The 27822-nt window shown below is 41.4% G+C and overlaps 1 protein-coding gene across 1 annotated transcript in view; it reads left to right on the top strand.

Annotated features, from left to right (window-relative positions):
* MBTPS2 (membrane bound transcription factor peptidase, site 2) overlaps nucleotides 1-27822 on the top strand; it is a 274634-nt gene that overhangs the window by 139235 nt on the left and 107577 nt on the right. The window contains exon 6 of the mRNA XM_053706375.1: nucleotides 19372-19490. Within this exon, the coding sequence (XP_053562350.1) occupies nucleotides 19372-19490 (119 nt within the window). The remainder of the gene's footprint in view (nucleotides 1-19371; nucleotides 19491-27822) is intronic.

Here is a 27822-nt window from a genome sequence, read left to right as displayed (position 1 = left end):
CTAAGCGCTTGTCAAGTTCTTCATTCAGTTCCACGTCCTTCCATAGCTCAGTGCATGGAAGTAGTAGGGTTGATGGTTGCAGCAATGGACATAGTTCCTTTTGCGCAAATTCATCTAAGACCATTACAACTGTGCATGCTGAAACAGTGGAATGGGGACTATACAGACTTGTCTCCATTGATTCAAGTAGATCAGAAGACCAGAGATTCACTCCGTTGGTGGCTAACCCTGGATCACCTATCCCAGGGAATGAGCTTCCGCAGACCAGAGTGGGTCATCGTCACGACCGACGCCAGTCTAGTGGGCTGGGGCGCGGTCTGGGAATCCCTGAAAGCTCAGGGACTATGGTCTCGGGAAGAGTCTCTTCTCCCGATAAACATTCTGGAACTAAGAGCGATATTCAATGCTCTCAGGGCTTGGCCTCAGCTAGCAAAGGCCAGATTCATAAGATTCCAATCAGACAACATGACGACTGTTGCTTATATCAATCATCAGGGGGGAACAAGGAGTTCCCTGGCGATGAAAGAAGTGACCAAAATAATACAATGGGCGGAGGATCACTCCTGTCACCTATCTGCGATCCACATCCCAGGAGTGGAAAACTGGGAGGCGGATTATCTGAGTCGTCAGACTTTCCATCCGGGGGAGTGGGAACTCCACCCGGAAATATTTGCCCAGTTGACCCAATTATGGGGCATTCCAGACATGGATCTGATGGCGTCTCGTCAGAACTTCAAGGTTCCTTGCTACGGGTCCAGATCCAGGGATCCCAAGGCGACTCTAGTGGATGCACTAGTAGCGCCTTGGACCTTCAACCTAGCTTATGTGTTTCCACCGTTTCCTCTCATTCCCAGGCTGGTAGCCAGGATCAAGCAGGAGAGGGCCTCAGTGATCTTGATAGCTCCTGCGTGGCCACACAGGACTTGGTATGCAGACCTGGTGAATATGTCATCGGTTCCACCATGGAAGCTACCTTTGAGACAGGACCTTCTTGTACAGGGTCCATTCGAACATCCAAATCTGGTCTCCCTCCAGCTGACGGCTTGGAGATTGAACGCTTGATTCTATCAAAGCGTGGATTTTCAGATTCTGTGATAGATACTCTGGTTCAAGCCAGAAAACCGGTAACTAGAAAAATTTACCATAAAATATGGAAAAGACATATCTGCTGGTGTGAATCCAAGGGATTCTCATGGAATAAGATAAAGATTCCTAAGATCCTTTCCTTTCTACAAGAAGGTTTGGATAAAGGATTATCTGCGAGTTCTCTAAAGGGACAGATTTCTGCCTTATCTGTCTTACTACACAAACGACTGGCAGCTGTGCCAGATGTTCAAGCATTTGTTCAGGCTCTGGTTAGGATCAAGCCTGTTTACAGACCTTTGACTCCTCCCTGGAGTTCAAATCTAGTTCTTTCAGTTCTTCAAGGGGTTCCGTTTGAACCTTTACATTCCATAGATATTAAGTTGTTATCTTGGAAAGTTTTATTTTTAGTTGCTATTTCTTCTGCTAGAAGAGTTTCCGAGTTATCTGCTCTGTAGTGTACTCCGCCCTATCTGGTGTTCCATTCAGATAAGGTTGTTTTGCGTACTAAGCCTAGTTTTCTTCCAAAGGTTGTTTCCAACAAAAATATTAACCAGGAGATAGTTGTACCTTCTTTGTGTCCGAATCCAGTTTCAAAGAAGAAACGTTTGCTACACAATTTAGATGTAGTCCGTGCTCTAAAATTCTACTTAGAAGCTACAAAAGAGTTCAGACAAACATCTTCTCTGTTTGTCGTCTATTCTGGTAAAAGGAGAGGTCAAAAAGCAACCTCTACCTCTCTTTCCTTTTGGCTTAAAAGCATCATCAGATTGGCTTATGAGACTGCCGGACGGCAGCCTCCTGAAAGAATCACAGCTCACTCCACTAGGGCTGTGGCTTCCACATGGGCCTTCAAGAACGAGGCTTCTGTTGATCAGATATGTAAGGCAGCGACTTGGTCTTCACTGCACACTTTTGCCAAATTTTACAAATTTGATACTTTTGCTTCTTCGGAGGCTATTTTTGGGAGAAAGGTTTTGCAAGCCGTGGTGCCTTCCGTTTAGGTAACCTGATTTGCTCCCTCCCTTCATCCGTGTCCTAAAGCTTTGGTATTGGTTCCCACAAGTAAGGATGACGCCGTGGACCGGACACACCAATGTTGGAGAAAACAGAATTTATGCTTACCTGATAAATTACTTTCTCCAACGGTGTGTCCGGTCCACGGCCCGCCCTGGTTTTTTAATCAGGTTTGATGAATTATTTTCTCTAACTACAGTCACCACGGCACCCTATGGTTTCTCCTATTTTTTCCTCCTGTTCGTCGGTCGAATGACTGGGGTGGGCGGAGCCTAGGAGGGACTATATGGCCAGCTTTGCTGGGACTCTTTGCCATTTCCTGTTGGGGAAGAGATATTCCCACAAGTAAGGATGACGCCGTGGACCGGACACACCGTTGGAGAAAGTAATTTATCAGGTAAGCATAAATTCTGTTTTGGGGTAATAAATGAACTTATTCATTATATACCGTTTTAGTTTACCTTCACTTTAAGGCAGCTGGCTGCTACGATACATACTGACAAGAGAAAAAAAAAAAAGCTGGAAAGGATACCGCAAGTGACGTGCTTACAGAGTACAATAATCCTGAGGTGGTACTGCTGACACATTTTATCTGGGTATAAAGTGTGGTAATTAAAGGCACTGTTATTTTGATCATACACACTTAAAGAGGGGATCTTAGTACCACTAAACAATATAAGGAAATGTGCTTGGCAGCGCTGATATAAATGTATGGGACATTTCCTCTGGACTAACTTGAATCTACATGGGGAATTGTTCTGGCAGATAATAGAGGATATGTTATAAGCCTTCTTCTAAAAAAATAAAAAAAAAAAACCTAGCAATTACCAGAATTCCCTAGAGAAATATCTGCAGCCCATCAAGCCTTGAGAAAAGTATAAGCTGTTTAAATAGAGCCACATTTAAAGGGACATTATACACTCATTTTTTCTTTGCATAAATGTTTTGTAGATGATCTATTTATATAGCCCATAAAGTTTTTTTTTTTAAATAAATGTATAGTTTTGCTAATTTTTAAATAACATTGCTCTGATTTTCAGACTCCTAACCAAGCCCCAAAGTTTTATGTGAATACAGTCAGCTACCTTCTCCAGCTTGCTCCTGTTTGTGTAAAGGGTCTTTTCATATGCAAAAGAAGGGGGAGGGGTGCAGGGTCTTATTTCCCACTTGCAGTGGGTTTTCCAGCTACCTTTTCAACAGAGCTAAACTGAGTGCTTCTAAGTAAGTTTTTAAACAGTTTTATACTGGATTTTTATATCAGTATCTGTGCATCTTATTCTTTATAGTAGTGTCTATTACATGCAGTTATATGAAAATGAGTGTATACTGTCCCTTTAACTGCTAATTTTCTAAATATAGTTAGATAAGATAAGCAAATAAGTAGTAACAAACAATATTATCTGTGTATGATAGTTCTTTGTTTCTTCATTTGCTGATTAGATGTGTACAGGTGGATGGTAAAAAATTATTAGGATTGAGACAACTGTGTTCACTACAGCAAGGTTAATATTGATACATTGTGGTTGCACTTGCTTAAATATTGTGCTAAATTGTGCTATTTTTTTTTTTTTTTTGGTTTTTTGGAGGTGGAAGGATAAGGAATACTGAATTTTAGGCGAAGTTTCAGGGGTTAATGGTTGTAAGCATAGGTAAATTTATTTTCTTGTCATATAGACAGTAATTTTGTCTGCATATAATGTGAGCACTAAGCACTGGAGTGCATGGAAACACTATTTAGTAAAAAAAAATTTAATCTTCACTTTATTGGTTATACACAAAGTGCATTTCCTTTCACAACTTTTAGTGCACGCCTGAATTTACTCCTAGTATGCAAGCAAGCACCTAATTGGTGAGGAAAATGAAGAAAAGATTCTTCGCAAAGCTCTTTAGCGAAGATTCAAAATATAATAGTGTTTTAATGACAAAAAGAAAGTATGATTCCATAATTGAAGATGTAAAGTGAATAAAAGTTTACAAGAATAAAGAATCATCTTGAGATTATCGAATAATTGAAAGGTATGATGTGTTGACTGTACAAGGCTGTGAAAAACTCATTGAGCCGTTGTCAGATGTGCAAGAAAGTGTGAAAAAGTTTGTCCATGCCGAAGAATTGTTTGACATATTGTATTCTACTCATTTGTCAATTGGACATGGTGGAAGAGACAGAATGATCAAGCAATTAAATTCACTGTATAAAAACATAACCCAAGCCCAAATAAAAATGTTTTTGGATTTATGCGAACTTTGTCACCAAAAACAAAAAAGTGTGAAAAAAGGGATTGTTGTAAAGCCGATTATTTCATCGCATTTCAATAGCAGATGCCAGGTGGATCTCATCGATTACCAATCTCAACCAGATGGAAAGTTTAAGTTTCTTCTCGTATACCAAGACCACTTAACAAAATTTGTTGTATTGAAGCCGCTCACATCAAAACGGGCAGATGAAGTAGCCTATAACTTGCTTGATATTTTTCTCCTTTTTGGCGCTCCAAGTATTCTGCATTCTGATAACGGACGTGAATTTTGTAATAAAATCTTAGACAGTTTAACACAGTTGTGGCCAGAAATCAAAATGGTTAATGGAAAACCTAGACACAGCCAAACGTCAAGGAAGTGTAGAACGAGCGAATCAAGACATTGAAAACATGCTTACTACTTGGATGGCTGATAACCAAACTAACAAGTGGAGTGAGGGCGTACAATTTGTACAATTCATGAAGAATCGTGCCTATCATTCTGCAATTAAAAGAAGTCCATACGAAGCCATGTTCGGTTGTCCCGCAAAAGTGGGATTGTCTTCTTCTATTATACCACAAAGTGTATTACATTCGATAAATACTGAAGAAGACCTTGAAAAATTAGAAGATTCACAAGAGACTGTGATTATGGGATCACAGTTAAATCTTACTCTAGAGGACATTCCGTTACCCTCAACTTCTGCAGAATCCCCATCACAGTTTCGTACAGAGTCTGTAAAGAGGACTATATAAGACATGGTCTGTATTGTTTGCTCAAAAGCAGCATCAGGTGCTCACAAGTGTAAATTGTGTGATATGTTTGTTCACGTAATTTGTGGTGAAATAGATCCTAAAGAGGAAGGGTATGGTATTGTGCAACATCTGTAAAAAGAATATGGATCAGAAAATACAGCGTGATGAATCCAAGAAAGGTTTTAGAAAAGCAAGCAAAGAAAATGTTAGCAGTTTCTAATGCAAAGCACACAAATGTTGATGAAGGTGTCACTGTGAGAATTAAAGTACCCGAAGTAGACAGAGCAAAAACTGATGCCCGCTCGATTTTAGCTGGGGTTCTTAGTAGAAGAAACAGAGGATGGCTTTTATAAACTTGGTACTAAAACGGGTATTTTAAACCATTGTATGCAAAATCTGAATTCAGTGTTTGCAAAGAGAGATTTTTAACGAAAGAAGATGTCCCTGCTGTAGAAATATCTTTACGTCAAACAGCAATAAAACAATCCCTTGGTACTGGTCAGGGTTTCACAAAATGTGACTGCAAATCTAAATGTACCACAAATAGGTGTGCTTGTCGCAAAAAACTACTGCTTTGTAATTCAAAGTGTCACCAATTTTTAGATTGCTCAAATAAGTAAGCATAATTTTATCATATGTTTTGCAAATTCATTAATTGATTGATGATTAATTCTTAGATATTGCTGTTGCTGTTGTTCCAGAAAATATCTTATTTTCACTTTAACAAGTAATTTGTTATAGTTCACTTGAACGAAATAAATAAATAACATTCTGTTAATTTCATTAATTGTTATAGTTGAGTTTAACAAAATAAATAAAGAACAGAATGTTCCGATTTCGGCCGAGGGCAGATACGCTCCAGAGTGCTCTGACAGACAGAGAATTTCAAGACATGCGGGCTGGGACCCATGGTATGGTTCCCAGAGGCAGTTGCGGCGCCCGAAGCTCTGATTAGAGCAGAGCACTCTGGAGAGTATCTGCCCTCGGCTGAAATTGGAACATTCTGTTCTTTATTTATCACATTCTTCGGCTTCTTTTTCAATAAACAGTTTACGTGAGAGAAACAAGCTTTTCTAAAAAGCTAAATTGCTTTTTTCTCTTACTTGGTGTATTCAGTCCACGGATTCATCCTTACTTGTGGGATATTCTCAATCCCTACAGGAAGTGGCAAAGAGAGCACACAGCAAAGCTGTCCATATAGCTCCCCTCAGACTCAGCCCCCCCCAGTCATTCTCTTTGCCGCTCTAACAAGTAGCATCTCCACGGGAGGGTAAAGAGTATGTGGTGTTAGATTTGTAGTTTTTATTTCTTCAATCAAGAGTTTGTTATTTTAAAATAGTGCCGGTTTGTACTATTTACTCTGAGGCAGAAAGTGATGAAGATTTCTGCTGAGAGGAAAAAGATTTTAGCATGTTGTAACTAAAATCCATTGCTGTTCCCACACAGGACTGTTGAGTACAGGAGAACTTCAGTTGGGGGGAACAGTTTGCAGGCTTATACTGCTTAAGGTATGTTCAGTCATTTTTTCTAACAAGACCTGGTTATGCTAGAAGACTGACAGATATCCCATGAGGGAAGGTAAGCCATTTTCTGAGACACAGTATAGAATGATGGCTTTAGTTAAGGTCTTTAATACTGACAGACACTGTGATGGGCTAAATCGATTACTTTATTAAGGTAATCTTATATTATTAAGCGTTTTTAAACGTTGGAAACACTTTTTGGGGACTTTTTTACGCCTGGCATTTTACAAGACAGCTAATCTGACTCAGAAAGGCCCCATTCCTCTGGAGTAAGGAAGGAGGGGGCCTCATTTTCACGCCTCAATTGCACAGTTGATTTGCAGCACAGCTCCACGCAGCTTCATGTGCAGAGCCTTTAGAGTACAGGAGGACTTCAGCGAGGCTTAATTTACACCTGCAAATAACCCTAAAGGAAGGTAAAGCCACAGCAAAGACTGTGGCATAGTACTGTAGTGGGTTAAACCGGGTATTTACTTCATTTTGCTCCGGTTTGGGCATTAAGGGGTTAAACGATTTGAAAACTTGTGTGCAATCATTTCAAGGCATTAGGATCATGTGGTGAAAATTTCATTACGATCGGATGTTTTTTGATGATTTGGTAGAAAAGTGTGTGCCTTTTTATTATTTAAAGAGACAGTAACGTTTTTTCAAAAAGTATTTTTTTTTTTCAATATTTTATTGTTGTCTGAGTCTGTCAAACATGTCTGAGCCTTCAGATAGACCTTGTTCTTTATGTTCAAAAGCCATGGCAGTACCCCCATTGCATTTATGTTTAAAGTGTGCAAAAACATCTAAGCATTTTAAAGATCATCCAGTGACAATTAAAAATGCTGCCCAAGATGATTCCTTAACGGAGGGTAATGAGGATAGTCCTTCTTCCTCCCCCCACGTGTCTACAGTTACGCCCGCGCAAGCGATGCCTAGTACCTCTAGCGCATTGGCCCCTATTACTTTACAGCAATTAGCAGCAGTAATGGATAATTCCCTTGCAGCATTTTTATCCAAACTGCCAGTTTTTCCAAGAAAGCGCGATAGCTCAGTTTTAAATACAGAGGATGAGCAATCTGAAGCTTTGGATAATTTATCCGTAGTACCCTCACAAAACTCAGAGGTAGCAGTGAGGGAAGGGCTGTCTGAGGGAGAAATTTCTAACACAGGAAAAGTTTCTCAGCAGGCAGAGTCAGATTCCTTAGCGTTTAAATTCAAGCTGGAACACCTCCTCGTCCTGCTTAAGGAGGTTTTAGCTACGCTGGATGATTGTGACCCCATGGTGGTCCCTGAAAAATTGTGTAAAATGGACAGATATTTAGAGGTCCCGGTATACACTGAGGCATTTCCGATCCCAAAGAGGGTGGCGGATATTGTGACTAAGGAGTGGGAGAGACCAGGGGTACCCTTTGTTCCCCCACCTATCTTTAAGAAAATGTTCCCCATAAACGACCCTAGGCGGGACTCGTGGCAGACGGTCCCTAAGGTAGAGGGGGCTGTTTCAACACTAGCTAAGCGTACAACTATACCAATAGAGGACAGTTGTGCTTTCAAAGATTCTATGGATAAAAAATTGGAAGGATTGCTGAAGAAAATTTTTGTTCAGCAAGGTTTTATGCTTCAACCAATTGCCTGCATTGTCCCGGTAACTACTGCAGCGGCTTTTTGGTTCGAGGCCCTGGAGTAGTCGCTCCAGAGGGAGACTTCATACGATGAGGTCATGGATAGAATTCAAGCTTTAAAGCTGGCTAATTCTTTTATCACTGATGCCGCTTTCCAATTAGCTAAACAGCAAGGTTTTATGCTTCAACCAATTGCCTGCATTATCCCGGTAACTACTGCAGCGGCTTTTTGGTTCGAGGCCCTGGAGGAGTCGCTCCAGATTAGCTAAACAGCAAGGTTTTATGCTTCAACCAATTGCCTGCATTATCCCGGTAACTACTGCAGTGGCTTTTTGGTTCGAGGCCCTGGAGGAGTCGCTCCAGAGGGAGACTTCATACGATGAGGTCATGGATAGAATTCACGCTTTAAAGCTGGCTAATTCTTTTATCACTGATGCCGCTTTCCAATTAGCTAAACTAGCGGCGAAAAACTCAGGTTTTGCCATCATGGCGTGAAGAGCGATTTGCCTCAAATCGTGGTTGGCGGATGTGTCGTCCAAAACAAAACTGTTAAATATTCCCTTCAAGGGGAAAACCCTTTTCGGCCCAGAGCTGAAAGAAATTATTTCAGATATCACTGGAGGCAAGGGCCATGCCCTTCCACAAGATAGGCCGTTTAAGGCAAAAACAAGGCTAATTTTCACTCCTTTCGCAACTTCAGGAGCGGACCTGCTGCAATCTCTGCTGCCGCAAAGCAAGATAACGCTTCCCAGCCCAAAGCAACCTGGAAACCCTTGCAGGGCTGGAATAAGGGTAAACAGGCCAAGAAGCCTGCTCCTGCTACCAAAACAGCATGAAGGGATAGCCCCCGATCCGGGATCGGATCTGGTAGGGGGCAGACTTTCTCTCTTTGCTCAGTCTTGGGCAAGAGATGTTCTGGATCCCTGGGCATTAGAAATAGTTGCTCAGGGGTATCTTCTAGAATTCAAGGACTCTCCCCCAAGGGGAAGGTTCCACATTTCTCGTTTTGTCTTCAGACCAAACAAAGAAACAGGCGTTCTTACGCTGTGTAGAAGATCTACTAAAAACGGGAGTGATACACCCAGTTCCAATTGCAGAACAAGGACTGGGCTTTTACTCAAACCTGTTCGTAGTTCCCAAAAAGGAAGGAACTTTCAGGCCAATCCTGGATCTAAAAATTCTAAACAAATTCCTCAGAGTTCCGTCTTTCAAGATGGAAACCATTCGGACAATCTTGCAGATGATCCAGGAAGGTCAATATATGACTACCGTGGATCTACAGGATGCGTACCTACATATACCTATCCACAAAGATCACCATCAGTTCCTAAGGTTCGCCTTTCTGGACAAACATTACCAGTTTGTGGCCCTTCCTTTCAGGTTGGCCACCGCTCCCAGAATTTTCACAAAGGTGCTAGGGTCCCTTCTGGCGGTACTAAGACGGCGGGGCATTGCAGTAGCACCTTACCTAGACGACATTATAATACAGGCGTCGTCCTTTCACAGAGCCAAGGCTCATACGGACATCGTTCTGGCCTTTCTAAGGTCTCACGGGTGGAAGGTGAACGTAGAAAAGAGTTCTCTGTCCCCGCTCACAAGGGTTCCCTTTCTGGGAACATTAATAGACTCGGTAGAAATGAAAATCTTTCTGACAGAGGTCAGGAAGTCAAAACTGTTGAATACTTGCCGAGTTCTTCATTCCATTCCTCGGCCTTCCGTGGCTCAGTGCATGGAAGTAATTGGTTTAATGGTTGTGGCAATGGAGGTAGTCCCTTTCGCCCGAATCCATCTCAGACCACTGCAACTGTGCATGCTCAAACAGTGGAATGGAGATTACGCAGATTTATCTCCTCAAATTCAGATGGACCAAAAAACCAGAGACTCTCTTCTCTGATGGTTGTCTCAAGATCACCTGTCTCAGGGAATGAGTTTCCTCAGACCGGAGTGGATCATTGTCACGACCGATGCCAGTCTGGTAGGCTGGGGTGCGGTCTGGAACTCCCTGAAGGCTCAGGGACTATGGTCTCGGGAAGAATCTCTTCTCCCGATAAACATTTTGGAGCTGAGAGCGATATTCAATACGCTCCAGGCGTGGCCTTAACTAGCAGAGGCCAAATTCATCAGATTTCAGTCGGACAACATCACGACTGTAGCATACATCAATCATCAGGGGGGAACAAAGAATTCCCTAGTGATGAAGGAACTATCCAAGATTATCAAATGGGCGGAGGATCACTCCTGCCATCTATCTGCAATTCACATCCCAGGAGTAGACAACTGGGAGGCAGATTTTCTAAGTCGTCAGACTTTCCATCCGGGGGAGTGGGAACTCCACCCGGAGGTTTTTGCTCAGCTAACTCAGCTTTGGGGCATTCCAGAGTTGGATCTGATGGCGTCCCGTCAGAACACCAAACTTCCCCTTTACGGATCCAGATCCAGGGATCCCAAGGCGGCATTGATAGATGCATTGATAGCGCCTTGGTCATTCAGTCTAGCTTATGTCTATCCACTGTTTCCTCTTCTCCCTCGGCTAATAGCCAGAATCAAACAGGAGAAGGCTTCGGTAATTCTGATAGCGCCTGCGTGGCCACGCAGGACTTGGTATGCAGACCTAGTGGGCATGTCATCGGTCCCACCATGGAAACTGCCATCGAGACAGGATCTTCTAATCCAAGGTCCTTTCAAGCATCCAAATCTAGTTTCTCTGCAACTGACTGCTTGGAGATTGAACGCTTAATCCTAGCTAAGCGGGGGTTCTCTGAATCAGTTATAGATACTCTGATACAGGCCAGAAAGCCTGTCACCAGGAAAATTTACCATAAGATATGGTGGAAATATCTTTGTTGGTGTGAATCCAAGGGTGTGGAGTAAAGTTAGGATTCCAAGGATATTGTCCTTTCTCCAAGAAGGTTTGGAGAAAGGTCTGTCAGCTAGTTCCTTAAAGGGACAGATATCTGCTCTGTCTGTTCTGTTACGCAAGCGTCTGGCAGCTGTACCAGACGTTCAGGCGTTTGCACAGGCCTTAGTTAGAATCAAGCCTGTCTACAGACCTGTGGCTTCTCCATGGAGTCTAAATTTAGTTCTTTCAGTTCTTCAAGGGGTTCCGTTTGAACCTTTGCATTCCATAGATATCAAGTTATTATCTTGGAAAGTTTTGTTTTTAGTAGCTATTTCTTCTGCTTGTAGAGTTTCAGAACTATCTGCTTTACAGTGTGATTCACCCTATCTGGTGTTCCATGCAGATAAGGTTGTTTTGCGTACTAAACCTGGTTTCCTTCCAAAGGTGGTTTCTAATAAGAATATTAACCAGGAAATCATTGTTCCTTCTCTGTGCCCTAATCCAGTTTCTAAGACGGAACGACTGTTGCACAATCTTGATGTGGTTCGTGCTTTAAAGTTCTATTTAAAAGCAACTAAAGATTTCAGACAAACATCATCCTCGTTTGTTGTGTATTCTGGTAAGAGGAGAGGTCAGAAAGCGACTGCTACCTCTCTTTCATTATGGCTGAAAAGCATCATCCGATTGGCTTATGAGACTGCTGGTAAGCATCCTCCTGAACGAATTACAGCTCATGCCACCAGAGCTGTGGCTTCCACATGGGCTTTCAAGAATGAGGCTTCTGTTGAACAGATTTGTAAGGCAGCGACTTGGTCTTCACTGCATACATTCGCCAAATTTTACAAATTCGATACTTTTGCTTCTTCGGAAGCTATTTTTGGGAGAAAGGTTTTGCAAGCAGTGGTGCCTTCCGTTTAGGTTACCTGTCTTGTTCCCTCCCTCCCTTCATCGGTGTCCTATTGCTTTGGTATTGGTATCCCACAAGTAAGGATGAATCCGTGGACTGAATACACCAAGTAAGAGAAAACAGAATTTATGCTTACCTGATAAATTACTTTCTCTTACAGGTGTATTCAGTCCACGGCCCGCCCTGATATTTAAGTCAGGTTCAAATTTAATTTTCAATAACTACAGTCACCACTGCACCCTATGGTTCTCCTTTTTCTCCTAACCGTCGGTCGAATGACTGGGGGGGGCGGAGCCTGAGGGGAGCTATATGGACAGCTTTGCTGTGTGCTCTCTTTGCCGCTTCCTGTAGGGATTGAGAATATCCCACAAGTAAGGATGAATCTGTGGACTGAATGCACCTGTAAGAGAAAGTAATTTATCAGGTAAGCATAAATTCTGTTTTTTTTGCACTTTAACTAGTGCCTAGTAGGTAATGTGCAGATTACCTAGGTAATGTGAGAAACGAAACTATTTTTCTGCACTTTAACTGATCACCCAAGTTAATCTGCAGATTAGCTAGGTAATGTGCACATTAACTGATTTCTGCACTTTAACTGTAACATATATATATATATATATATATATATATATATATTGTGACAGGGTGAGAGGAGTGTATGTTAGCAGGAGATTGGAAATGTCACTTTTTCCCCTCTAACAAAGTGTTAATTTGTTAGTAGCTCACCACAACTGATTCTGGTTAAATCATTTGGATCCTTTATAAGCAGTTCTGTAGAGGGAATCGGTGTCTCATTCTGCAGGCTACTCCAGATAGGGAGGATTTGAGATCTTGCTGCATGTCTGAATTTATAGCTGGTAGAAACAAGAGACTGGTGAGCAAACTTTGTTCTATTCTGCTTATTTTGATTTGTTTTGTTAACTGGGATCAGCTTAGCTGCCCAGTACTGGCTAGAAAGGAAATATTGCATGTATAGTTAGTCTCCTAAAAAGGAGTAGGCATTTGTTTGTTTTATGTTTGTTTTAAAGGGGAAGTACACCCCATGTTTAAGACTGCTGATAAAAATAAAACAGCCTAAACCACTATATTTCGTGCTGAAGTGACTATTCCTGCAAGGGCTTTGTCACAGTGGTGTCAGAAGAGGGATTGTTAGTGCCTGCTTTACTATTCTGGAAGCCTTAAAGGTACAGACCCACATAAATATGGAGGATGTTTTACAGGCCCTGTTGCAGGCTGCATCTATACAACAAGAGACTAATCGTCAGGCTGCAGCATCAGTTGCAGCTCAGCAAGAGTGTAACAGACTTTACAAATTGGGCCCTGGCTGAGGCCCAAAAACAGGATCATGCCATGCTTTATGATGTTGTGCAGCGTATTACTGCTCAGGGAGCACCTACGCAAGCAGAAGGTGTGAATAGGATACGGGCAAGCAGCTGCTTACAGAAAATGACCTCAAAGGATGATGTGGAGGCATATTTGGTGGCATTTGAACGCACAGCTATACAGGAAGCCTGACCACAAGACCAATGGGCAGGAATAATTGCTCCTTTACTCCTCGGTGAAGCCCAAAAGGCTTATTATGACTTGGAAGAAGAAGCTGCTAGAGACTATACACGGTTAAAAGCTGAAATTCTTGCCAGAATGGGTGTAACATGTAGAGTGAGAGCCATGCGTTTCTATAACTGGCATTTCAACATGGGGAAAGCTCCCAGGTCTCAGATGTTTGACTTAATACATCTGGCACAAAAATGGCTTAGACCAGAGGCTCAAAGTCCTGCACAAATTGTTAAAATGCTAGTACTTGACAGAATTTTGCGAGAATTGCCCCGTGGCCTCCGTGAGTGGGTAGGACAAGGAAACCCCACTACATATGATTCTATGGTAGCTCAAGTGGAAAGATACCTTGCTGCCAGGGACCTTGAGAAAGCCTGTCCTATGCCATCTAAACTTGTTTCAGAATTTCTGAGACAACAAAAGACTTTTAGGACCCAGAGGCCAGGAAATAAAAAGGATGAGGCTGAAGCTGAACCAGCCGATCGCTATCAGATAAACCTCACTTTGCAAAGAGTGGATCGTTTGGGGAGGAACCCTTTAACCTGCTTTGAATGTGGTGCCAAAGGACATGTCAGGGCAGGATGCCCAAACCTACCAGAACCAATGCAATGTGCCCTAGGAGAAGAACCATCAGACTTTTGTGGACTTATTTGCCTAGCAGGCATGGGAGAAAACATACACACCTTCCGGGTGTCAGTATGCTTTAATAAAAGAGACACAGAGGTTTTGGTGGACTCTGGCAGTGCCTTAACTCTAGTGTCAGGAGATTTAGTGGAACAATCACAGTTGCAAAAAAATAAGACAATAGGGGTACTGTGTATTCATGGGTGTACTGTTACTTATCCTACTGCTGTTAGAAGTGTCTCTATACTTGGGAAATTAATACAAATAACTGCTGTAGTGGTACCTAGGCTGCCCTATCCCTTGGTTATAGGAAAAATTTTTTCCAGAGTTTCACACCCTAATACAGTCTAAACTTATTGCTAAACAAGGAGAGTCAGAGGTTGAAGCAGGGGATATGAGTCTACATGAAGTTTTCCCTTTTATTCACCCTGATTTGTATGCATCCAGTCCCAAAAGGGGTAAATCTAGAAAAGAGCGCAGGAAGAGTAAATACAGATTTAACAAAGCCCTTAATGAAGTTTTGTTAAATGAGCAGGGAAAACGTAGTAATAAAGGCGTGGCCACTCAGTGCACAGAATCAGAAGTAGATTAGGGAAGTGAAATTACTGAAAATGTTCCCTGTGAACTAGACATTATTAGCAGTAGCTTTGGGCGAGAACAAGCTAATGAACCCTTGCTACACCATGCAAGGAGCAGGGTAGTAGAGGTTAATGGAGCACATGTAGAAGGTCAAACAAAAAGTGTATACCCGTATTTTATGGTTAAAAATGACCTTCTGTACCGAGTAATATCAGAGCAAGGTCAAGAGATAGAACAACTAGTTGTGACTTCCTCTCATACTAGGAAGGTGTTAGATTTTGCACATTCACACCTTTTGGGTGGACATCTGGGGGTAGAGAAAACTCAGGAAAGGGTCCTGAGGAGGTTCTATTGGCCAGGGGTTTACGAAGAAATAAAGAGATATTATGCTTCCTGCCCAGAATGCCAACTGTCATCCTCAAAACCCAAGTTAAGTGCTCCACTTATACCCCTCCCAATTATTGATGTACCATTTGATAGGATTGGGATGGACTTGGTAGGCCCATTAGAGAAATCAGCTTGTGGTCACCAATACGTTCTTGTTATTGTGGATTATGCAACTCGATACCCTGAGGCCATTCCACTACGTAAGGCTAATGCTAAAAATGTAGCAAAATAATTGGTACAAGTATTTTCACGGGTTGGGATCCCAATGGAGATTTTAACTGACCAAGGTACTCCTTTCGTTTCCCGTCTCATAAAAGAGTTGTGCCAGTTATTTAAAATACAGGCTTTGAAAACCTCGGTATATCACCCACAGACAGATGGGCTAGTAGAGAGGTTTAACCGCACACTTAAGGGGATGTTAAGGAAAGTTGTTAGTAGAGATGGGAATGATTGGGATAAACTGCTTCCTTACTTATTGTTTGCAGTCCGTGAAATTCCCCAGAGCTCAACTGTTTTTTCTCCTTTTGAACTTTTGTATGGTCGACATTCGAGAGGTATGTTGGACATACTAAAGGAAACTTGGGAGGAACAGGGAGTACCAGGTACTAATGTGGTGCAGCATATAGAGAAAATGCAGGGGCGAATGGCTCATGTTTTCCCCCTGGTTCGCCAATATATGGAAAAAGCTCAGGATACTCAAAGATTTTATTATAATAAGAGTGCTACTGTAAGGGAATTTAAACAGGGTGACAGGGTAATGGTTTTGGTTCCTACAGCTGAGAGTAAGCTTTTGGCTCATTGGCAGGGACCTTATGAAATTATAGAAAAGGTAAGCCCTGTGAATTATAAAGTTAGTCAGCCTAACCGACGTAGGAAAGAGCAAATATTCCACATAAATCTTCTTAAGCCATGGAGGAATAGAGAAACATTACTAGCCCAGTTAGATAATACCGGGGCTGAGCCTCCAGTCTCAGAACAAGTAGTGACTATTTCACCAGAGCTAACACCTGAACAAGTAAAGGAAGTTAAGGAAATGGTGGAGAGGAATAAGGATGTTTTCTCGCCTATGCCAGGCAGAACACAAGAAATTGTCCATGATATTGTTACTGAGCCTGGAGTAACACTTAAATTAAAACCATACAGGATGGCTGTACTAGCAGAGGTTAGGAAAATGCTTGAATTAGATGTGATAGAAGAATCACATAGCAATTGGTCTAGCCCAATTGTTTTGGTACTTAAACCGGATGGTTCTATCCGATTTTGTAATGATTTTAGGAAATTAAATGAAGTGTCAAAGTTTGATGCCTACCCAATGCCACGGGTTGATGAACTGGTAGAGAGGCTAGCTAAGGCCAGATTTCTTTCTACATTGGATTAAACAAAAGGGTATTGGCAGATACCCCCTCACTAAGCATGCCCGAGAGAAAACTGCCTTCATAACCCCAGATGGGTTATTTCAATATAAGGTGATGATGCCCTTTGGTCTCCATGGAGCTCCAGCCACTTTTCAGAGGCTCATGGATAAATTATTAAAACCCCATGCGCACTATGCCGCTGCGTACTTGGATGATGTCATAATCCATAGCACAGACTGGGACACTCATTTGCAGAAAGTAGAGGCAGTGGTAGACACCCTTAGGAAAGCTAGATTAACTGCCAACCCCTCCAATTGTTTTCTTGGATTGGCAGAGGCTAAGTATTTAGGTTATGTAGTGGGAAGGGGGTTAGTGAAACCCCAATTGAACAAGATAGGAGCTATACAGAATTGGCCCAGGCCTCTTAGGAAGAAGCGGGTTAGAGCCTTCTTGGGAATTGAAGGCTACTACCGCAGGTTCATACCCCATTTTGCGACCAGAGCTGCTCCTCTCACAAACCTAATTAAAGCCAGAAGTCCAGACACAGTAAGGTGGGACAGAGAGGCAGAGGAGGCCTTTATGGACCTTCATTCAACATTGTGTGAGCAACCCGTCCTCGTGGCACCTGACTTTGATAAAGAGTTTTTCTTACAGACAGATGCCTCTGAGGTTGGTTTGGGTGCTGTACTGTCACAGTACATAGGCGAGGAAGAGCATCCAGTGCTATATCTAAGCAGAAAATTGTTGCCTCGAGAACAGCGCTATGCTGTTATAGAAAAAGAGTGCTTAGCTATTAAGTGGGCTATGGAGACTCTAAAGTATTATTTACTGGGAAGGCGCTTCACTCTTGTCACTGTTCATGCTCTGTTAAAATGGATGCACACCAACAGAGATAGAAACTCACGAGTCACTAGATGGTTTTTGTCCTTGCAACCATTTACTTTTGTAGGGAAGCACAGAGCTGGTTTGCTCCATGGTAATGCTGATGCACTGTCTCGTGTGCATGGGCTTCTTGCAGCAGTTGCTTCACACACTGGTGTTGCCCTGGGGAGGGGGATGTGTGACAGGGTGAGGGAAGGAGTGTGTGTTAGCAGGAGATTGGAAAGGTAACTTTTTCCCGTCTAACAAAGTGTTAATTTGTTAGTAGCTCACCACAGCTGATTCTGGTTAAATCATTTGGATCCTTTATAAGCAGTTCTGTAGAGGGAATCAGTGTCTCATTGTGCAGGCTACTCTAGAGAGGGAGGATTTGAGACCTTGCTGCATGTCTGAATTTATAGCTGGTGGAAACAAGAGACTGGTGAGCAAACTTTGTTCTATTCTGCTTATTTTGATTTGTTTTGTTAACTGGGATCAGCTTAGCTGCCCAGTACTGGCTAGTAAGGAAATATTGCATGTATAGTTAGTCTCCTAAAAAGGAGTAGGATTTTGTTTGTTTTATGTTTGTTTTAAAGGGGAAGTAGATCCCATGTTTAAGACTGCTGATAAAAATAAAACAGCCTAAACCACTATATTTCGTGCTGATGTGACTATTCCTGCAAGGGCTTTGTCACTATATATATATATGTGTGTGTATGTGTGTGTATATATATATATATATATATATATATATATATATATATATATATATATATATATATATATATATATATATATATATATATATACATATATATACATATATATACATACACACATGCTCACATAGTAAACCTCAATAACATATAATATAGGCTGTCAATAAAACGTCCTATCGTATTCCGCCCAAGGGGTCTCAAAGTTCAAGAAGATGTTAACAAATGTGTTAGTTTCTGATGCGTTTCGAAGGTATTGTGAATTATCACCTTCTTCCTCAGAGGATATTACCGTTTGTGTAAAAAAAGATTTACTATAAACCGGAGCAGCGGCACGCCCCTTTCAACCCCCCCAAAAAAAAAAAAAAAAAAGACATACTCTAACAAATTAGAGAATGCAATTGTGCATTAGAATGTCCATTTAGTTACTTTGCATGTTTGTCTTGTTTTCTTTTTAATTTTAATACTACAGAATATTATTTCGATTATGCGTGAAAAATCACAAGTTTCTAGTAGCTAATATATAATGTAAATACTGTTATATTATTATCTGTGATGACATGTAACATTACTGGGTCCATGAGTGGGTTGAATTATTTAACTTTGATTGTTAGTACTTTACTTAAAAGGACAGTCTAGTCAAAATTAAACTTTCATGATTCAGATAGGGCATGCAATTTTAAACAGCTTTCCAATTCACTTTTATCATCAAATTTGCTTTGTTCTCTTGGTATTCTTAGTTGAAAGTTAAACCTTGGTAGGCTCATATGCTAATTTCTAAGCCTTTGAAGGCCGCCTTTTATCTCATTTGAGTTTTTCACAGCTAGATGGCATTAGTTCATGTGTGCCATATAGATAACAGTGTGCTCACACAAGTAGAGTTACTTATGAGAGGGCACTGATTGGCTAAAATGCAAAGTCTGTCGAAAAAACTGAAATAAGGGGGCAGTCTGCAAGGGCTTAGATACAAGGTAGTCACAGAGGTAAAAAGTATATTAATATAACTGTGTTGGTTATGCAAAACTGGGGAATGGGTAATAAAGGGATTCTTATTTTTTTAAACAATAACAATTCTAGAGTAGACTGTCCCTTTCAATTTGTTAAATTCATTTTAACACTAGTGACCCTGCAACTCTATGAGCCACAGATTCAGAATCCGTGGAACAGTTCTTCTGAGCAGTTCTGTAACATCACTTGTGTTAAAACAACATGCTCTAACTGATTAGGAAATGTCATTTTTCCCTAGAATGGTCCTTTAATATGTGGTGTTTTTGTTACATTCAAATTATCTTTATGTCTTCACAAATTAAAGCTTTCATTATGTTGCAGGTGTATGGCATAATTTCATTCTCGGGGTTGTAGGCATCTTAATATTATTTCCACTCCCTGCTCTTCTGTATCCCTTTTATTACACTGGTGCTGGAGCGCTGGTTACTGACGTTTTAGAGGTAAGAAGCATGAGAGATTATATTTATATAATTTTTGTAACTTTACAGGTGTTTTACTGCATTTAACCTAATGAGCCGAATGTGCAAGTTTCTCTTTGTACCTAAATTTCCTGTAGCCAACATTAACTTTATATAAAAATATATTTTTCTATATTTAATAAACATGACGCTTTTTTAAATTGTTTTCTCCAACATTGGTGTGTCCGGTCCACGGCGTCATCCTTACTTGTGGGATATTCTCTTCCCCAACAGGAAATGGCAAAGAGTCCCAGCAAAGCTGGCCATATAGTCCCTCCTAGGCTCCGCCCACCCCAGTCATTCTCTTTGCCGTTGCACAGGCAACATCTCCACGGAGATGGTTAAGAGTTTTTTGGTGTTTTAATGTAGTTTTTATTCTTCTATCAAGTGTTTGTTATTTTAAAATAGTGCTGGTATGTACTATTTACTCTGAAACAGAAAAGGATGAAGATTTCTGTTTGTAAGAGGAAGATGATTTTAGCAGACAGTAACTAAAATTGATTGCTGTTTCCACATAGGACTGTTGAGATGAAGTAACTTCAGTTGGGGGAAACAGTTAGCAGACTTTTCTGCTTAAGGTATGACTAGCCATATTTCTAACAAGACTGTGTAATGCTGGAAGGCTGTCATTTCCCCTCATGGGGACCGGTAAGCCATTTTCTTAGTCAAACATACAGAATAAAGGGCTTAATAAGGGCTAAAAAACTGGTAGACATTTTTATGGGCTAAATCGATTGCTTTATTTGGGCATATTATTCAGATTTAGGCTATCAATTGGCATTTATAATCTTGGGGACTGTTTATAAAATGGCAGGCACTGTGTTGGACACCTTTTTCAGTCAGGGGGCCTTTCTAGTTATAGACTGAGCCTCATTTTCGCGCCATTACTGCGCAGTTGTTTTTGGAGAGCAGGGCATGCAGATGCATGTGTGAGGATCTAAGAATCACTAAAAAAGCTTCTAGAAGGCGTCATTTGGTATCGTATTCCCCTCTGGGCTTGGTTGGGTCTCAGCAAAGACTATAGCTGGGACTGTATAGGGGTTAAATTTTAAAACGGCTCCGGTTCCGTTATTTTAAGGGTTAAAGCTCTGAAATTTGGTGTGCAATACTCTTAATGCTTTAAGACACTGTGGTGAAATTTTGGTAATTTTTGAACAATTCCTTCATACTTTTTCACATATTCAGTAATAAAGTGTTTTCTGTTTGAAATTTAAAGAGACAGTAACGGTTTTATTTTAAAACGTTTTTTGTGCTTTGTTGACAAGTTTAAGCCTGTTTAACATGTCTGTACCTTCAGATAAGCTATGTTCTATATGTATGAAAGCCAATGTGTCTCCCCATTTAAATTTTTGTTATAATTGTGCCATAGCGTCCAAACAAAGTAAGGACAGTACTGCCACAGATAATGATATTGCCCAAGATGATTCCTCAGATGAGGGGAGTAAACATAATACTACATCATCTCCTACTGTGTCTACACCAGTTTTGCCCACGCAGGAGGCCCCTAGTACATCTAGTGCGCCAATACTTATTACCATGCAACAATTAACGGCTGTAATGGATAACTCCATAGCAAATCTTTTATCCAAAATGCCTACTTATCAGAGAAAGCGCGATTGCTCTGTTTTAAACACTGAAGAGCAAGAGGGCGCTGATGATAATTGTTCTGTCATACCCTCACACCAATCTGAAGGGGCAATGAGGGAGGTTTTGTCTGATGGAGAAATCTCAGATTCAGGAAAAATTTCTCATCAAGCTGAACCTGATGTTGTGACATTTAAATTTAAATTAGAACATCTCCGCGCACTGCTTAAGGAGGTGTTATCTACTCTGGATGATTGTGACAACTTGGTCATTCCAGAGAAATTATGCAAGATGGACAAGTTCCTAGAGGTTCCGGTGCCCCCCGACGCTTTTCCTATACCCAAGCGGGTGGCGGACATAGTAAATAAGGAGTGGGAAAAGCCCGGCATACCTTTTGTTCCCCCCCCCCTATATTTAAGAAATTATTTCCTATGGTCGACCCCAGAAAGGACTTATGGCAGACAGTCCCCAAGGTCGAGGGGGCAGTTTCTACTCTAAACAAACGCACTACTATTCCTATTGAAGATAGTTGTGCTTTCAAAGATCCTATGGATAAAAAATTAGAAGGTTTGCTTAAAAAGATTTTTGTACAGCAAGGCTACCTTCTACAACCAATTTCATGCATTGTTCCTGTCACTACGGCAGCGTGGTTCTGGTTCGAGGAACTAGAAAAGTCGCTCAGTAGAGAAACTCCATATGAGGAGGTTATGGACAGAGTTAACGCACTTAAATTGGCTAACTCTTTTATTTTAGATGCCGCTTTGCAATTAGCTAGACTAGCGGCGAAAAATTCAGGGTTTGCTATCGTGGCGCGCAGAGCGCTTTGGCTAAAGTCTTGGTCAGCGGATGTGTCATCCAAGACAAAATTGCTTAACATCCCTTTCAAGGGTAAAACTTTATTTGGACCAGAATTGAAAGAGATTATTTCAGACATCACTGGGGGAAAGGGCCACGCTCTTCCACAGGATAGGTCTTTTAAGGCTAAAAATAAGCCTAATTTTCGTCCTTTTCGCAGAAACGGACCAGCCTCTAATTCTGCATCCTCTAAGCAAGAGGGTAATACCTCACAACCCAAACCAGCCTGGAAACCAATGCAAGGCTGGAACAAGGGTAAGCAGGCCAAGAAGCCTGCCACTGCTAACAAAACAGCATGAAGGAGTAGCCCCCGATCCGGGACCGGATCGAGTGGGGGGCAGACTCTCTCTCTTTGCTCAGGCTTGGGCAAGAGATGTTCAGGATCCTTGGGCGCTAGAAATAGTTTCTCAAGGTTATCTCCTGGAATTCAAGGAACTACCCCCAAGGGGAAGGTTCCACAGGTCTCACTTATCCTCAAACCAAATAAAGAGACAGGCATTCTTACATTGTGTAGAAGACCTGTTAAAAATGGGAGTGATACACCCAGTTCCAATAAAGGAACAAGGAATGGGATTTTATTCCAATCTGTTCGTAGTTCCCAAAAAGGAGGGAACGTTCAGACCAATTTTGGATTTGAAGATCCTAAACAAATTTCTCAGGGTACCATCGTTCAAAATGGAAACTATTCGAACGATTCTACCCACCATCCAGGAAAGTCAATTTATGACTACCGTGGATCTAAAGGATGCATATCTACACATTCCTATCCACAAGGAACATCATCAGTTCCTAAGGTTCGCTTTTCTGGACAAGCATTACCAGTTTGTGGCCCTCCCATTCGGGTTGGCCACTGCTCCAAGGATTTTCACAAAGGTCCCTTCTAGCGGTTCTAAGACCAAGGGGCATTGCAGTAGTACCTTACTTGGACGACATTCTAATACAAGCGTCGTCTCTGTAAAAAGCAAAGGCTCATACGGAGATCGTTCTAGCCTTTCTCAGATCTCACGGATGGAAGGTGAACAAAGAAAAAAAAAAAAGAAAAAGTTCTCTGTCCCCGTCAACAAGAGTTCCCTTCTTGGGAACAATAATAGATTCCTTAGAAATGAGGATTTTTCTGACAGAAGTCAGAAAATCAAAACTTCTAAGCTCTTGTCAAATGCTTCATTCTGTTCCTCGTCCTTCCATAGCGCAGTGCATGGAAGTAGTAGGATTGATGGTTGCAACAATGGACATAGTCCCTTTTGCACGAATTCATCTAAGACCATTACAACTGTGCATGCTCAAACAGTGGAATGGGGATTATACAGACTTGTCTCCAATGATTCAAGTAGATCAAAAGACCAGAGATTCACTCCGTTGGTGGCTGACCCTGGACAATCTATCCCAGGGAATGAGCTTCCGCAGACCAGAGTGGGTCATTGTCACGACCGACGCCAGTCTGGTGGGCTGGGGCGCGGTCTGGGAATCCCTGAAAGCTCAGGGACTATGGTCTCGGGAAGAGTCTCTTCTCCCGATAAACATTCTGGAACTGAGAGCGATATTCAATGCTCTCAGAGCTTGGCCTCAACTAGCAAAGGCCAAATTCATAAGGTTTCAATCAGACAACATGACGACTGTTGCATATATCAATCATCAGGGGGGAACAAAGAGTTCCCTGGCGATGAAAGAAGTGACCAAAATAATTCAATGGGCGGAGGATCACTCCTGCCACTTGTCTGCGATCCACATCCCAGGAGTGGAAAATTGGGAAGCGGATTTTCTGAGTCGTCAGACATTCCATCCGGGGGAGTGGGAACTCCATCCGGAAATCTTTGCCCAAATAACTCAATTATGGGGCATTCCAGACATGGATCTGATGGCGTCTCGTCAGAACTTCAAGGTCCCTTGCTACGGGTCCAGATCCAGGGATCCCAAGGCGACTCTAGTAGATGCACTAGTAGCACCTTGGACCTTCAACCTAGCTTATGTATTCCCACTGTTTCCTCTCATTCCCAGGCTAGTAGCCAGGATCAATCAGGAGAGGGCCTCGGTGATCTTGATAGCTCCTGCGTGGCCACGCAGGACTTGGTATGCAGACCTGGTGAATATGTCATCGGCTCCACCATGGAAGCTACCTTTGAGACAGGACCTTCTTGTTCAGGGTCCATTCGAACATCCAAATCTGGTCTCCCTCCAACTGACGGCTTGGAGATTGAACGCTTGATTTTATCAAAGCGTGGGTTTTCAGATTCTGTTATAGATACTCTGGTTCAGGCCAGAAAACCTGTAACTAGAAAAATTTACCATAAGATATGGAAAAAATATATCTGTTGGTGTGAATCCAAAGGATTTCCATGGAATAAGATAAAAATTCCTAAGATTCTCTCCTTTCTGCAAGAAGGTTTGGAGAAAGGATTATCTGCAAGTTCTCTAAAGGGACAGATCTCTGCTTTATCTGTCTTACTACACAAAAGACTGGCAGCTGTGCCAGATGTTCAAGCATTTGTTCAGGCTTTGGTTCAGATTAAGCCTGTTTACAGACCTTTGACTCCTCCCTGGAGTCTAAATCTAGTTCTTTCAGTTCTTCAAGGGGTTCCGTTTGAACCTTTACATTCCATAGATATTAAGTTACTATCTTGGAAAGTTTTGTTTTTGGTTGCAATTTCTTCTGCTAGAAGAGTTTCAGAGTTATCTGCTCTGCAGTGTTCTCCGCCCTATCTGGTGTTCCATGCAGATAAGGTGGTTTTGCGTACTAAGCCTGGTTTTCTTCCTAAAGTTGTTTCTAACAAAAATATTAACCAGGAGATAGTTGTACCTTCTTTGTGTCCGAATCCAGTTTCAAAGAAGGAACGTTTGTTACACAATTTGGACGTTGTCCGTGCTCTAAAGTTCTATTTAGAGGCTACTAAAGATTTCAGACAAACATCCTCCTTGTTCGTCGTTTATTCTGGTAAAAGGAGAGGTCAAAAAGCGACTTCTACCTCTCTTTCCTTTTGGCTTAAAAGCATTATCCGATTGGCTTACGAGACTGCCGGACGGCAGCCTCCTGAAAGAATTACAGCTCACTCCACTAGAGCTGTGGCTTCCACATGGGCCTTCAAGACCAGATATGTAAGGCAGCGACTTGGTCTTCACTGCACACTTTTGCTAAATTTTACAAATTTGATACTTTTGCTTCTTCGGAGGCTATTTTTGGGAGAAAGGTTTTGCAAGCTGTGGTGCCTTCCGTTTAGGTAACCTGATTTGCTCCCTCCCTTCATCCGTGTCCTAAAGCTTTGGTATTGGTTCCCACAAGTAAGGATGACGCCGTGGACCGGACACACCAATGTTGGAGAAAACAGAATTTATGCTTACCTGATAAATTACTTTCTCCAATGGTGTGTCCGGTCCACGGCCCGCCCTGGTTTTTTAATCAGGTCTGATTAATTATTTTCTCTAACTACAGTCACCACGGTACCATATGGTTTCTCCTATATATATTTCCTCCTGTCCGTCGGTCGAATGACTGGGGTGGGCGGAGCCTAGGAGGGACTATATGGCCAGCTTTGCTGGGACTCTTTGCCATTTCCTGTTGGGGAAGAGAATATCCCACAAGTAAGGATGACGCCGTGGACCGGACACACCGTTGGAGAAAGTAATTTATCAGGTAAGCATAAATTCTGTTTTTTAGTGTGTGTAAATTGTGATTAAAGACATCTGCAGAAACGCGTAGGATCTGTTAATCCTACTTCCTACCTGGCTTGTGTTGTTATTTTAACATACGTTGAAGAAATAAAGTGGACTTTTTACTTTCAAAATTTCCGGATCCAAGGCTTCCTTCTTTTTCTACACATTTAAGCTATTTCTATATTCCCACGGCTCACTATGCCTGTACATCTCAGCACTATTCAAATTTTGTGATAAATGCTGCTGTTGTATAGAGTCTGGGCTGGTGCTGGGATTTTTGACTACACAAGTGAAAACAACATTTTATCGCACCCCCTGAATATCCTGCCATTTCTGTTTTTTTAAAGGGACAGGAAACTCACAATTTTGTTTTTCATGATTCAGATAGAGCATACATTCTTAACAACTTTCCAATTTCTTATGTTATTAATTTTGCTTCATTCTCTTGGTATCCTTTCTTGAAGGAGCAGCAATGCAATACTGGGAGCTAGCTGAACTCATAAGTAAGCCAATCATAAGAGGCATTTATAAGCCACATACATTTAGCCACCAATCAGCAAGCGCTACCCAGGTGCTGAATAAAAAATGGGCCGGCTTCTAAGCTTAAAATGTCTGCTTTTCAAATAAAGATAGCAAGAGAATGAATAAATGTTGATAATAGGAGTAAATTAGAAAGGTTCTTAAAATTGCATGCTCTGTCTGAATCGTTAAATAAAAAAAATTGGGTTTAGTATCCCTTTAACTCATGCACAACCAGATATTATGATACAGCAACTTGATGGGATGTGTAATCAGGGCCAAATTTATAATAAGGCAGAGTAGGCAAGTGCATTTGCAGCATCCTGCTTCCCCAGCGCATGTGCAACACTTGGGGCAGCTTTAAAGGCACAGTCTACACCTTAGTAATCTTAAAGGGACATTAAACCCAAAAATTTTCTTTTCATGATTTAGATAGAGGATTCAATTTTAAACAACTTTCCAATTTACTTCTGTTATCTATTATTATTAATATTATTATTATTATCGGTTATTTGAAGAGCGCCAACAGATTCCGCAGCGCTATCTAATTAGCTTTATTCTTCAGATATCCTTTGTTGAAGAAATAGCAATGCACATGGGTGAGCCAATCACATGAGGCATCTATGTGCAGCCACCATTCAGCACCTACTGAGCCTATCTAGATATGCTTTTCAGCAAAGGATATCGAGAGAATGAAGCATATTAGGTAATAAAAGTAAATTAGAAAGTTTAAAATTGTATACTCTTTCTAAATCATAAAGTTAAAATATGGGTTTCATGTCCCTTTAAAGTCTTACCTTAGATTAAGCTGCAAACAGCCTCCTGCACATTTTCTATATCATGCAGCAGGAATGGCAAAAAAAGTTATTTTAAAATAAATATTGTTTATGGCCACTTTGAAATGGCTTCCAAGCTCAGCCCACTGATGACATCATGATCTGTGCTGCATATGACATCCAATCACAAAAGGCTCACTAGTTGAATTCAACAGACTGTCAATGCTATTCAGCAGAGTGCCTAGATGCAGCCAGATTGTGATGTCATCAGTGGGCTGATCTTAGCAGCCATTTCAAACTGGCCAGAAACAATATTCATTTTAAAATAACTTGTTTTACTGCTCCTGCTGCATGATATAGAAAAGGGTACAGGAGGCTATTTACAGCTTAATCTGAGGAAATACTTTATGATGACTAAGGTGTAGACTGCCCCTTTAACAAAGATGGCCACCATGTTCTTTTTTTAATTTTTTATTGCCTAGGCTATCTTAGTTAAGGTGGTCGGCACAGCGGTGAGGGGGGGCGGCACTTCAGATTTTGGTGCCTACAGACACCTGGGTTGGAAATCTGGCCCTGTGTGTAATAAGTTATTAGCATGTGGATAAAAGAGAGTGGATATAGATTTTGATATGAGGAACCTGGAGGGTTGCACTCAGGATATTATCTTTTTATCTAAGAAAGAAGATACATGTGAGGACCATTTCATGCTGAACTTTGTTACCACCTTCACATTATTTCACATACAAATGAATGAGGCAATACAAACATTTTGGGACATTTTACATACAGATATGAACTTTTGCTTGAAGTCTAGACCACCTAGGATGGTTTATCTAGCAATATTCCTGATTTGCTTGTTGAAACAGATCCAATCCACTGTTACCAGAAAGATACAGGCTGAGATAATCTCGCCATAGTTGTTACAAATGTGGAGA

This window comes from Bombina bombina, chromosome 3, assembly GCF_027579735.1.
Source record: "Bombina bombina isolate aBomBom1 chromosome 3, aBomBom1.pri, whole genome shotgun sequence".
Classification (NCBI taxonomy): Eukaryota; Metazoa; Chordata; class Amphibia; order Anura; family Bombinatoridae; genus Bombina; species Bombina bombina.
The sequence above is the reverse complement of the archived record's forward strand: the minus strand, read 5'-3'. Positions and strand labels throughout refer to the sequence as shown.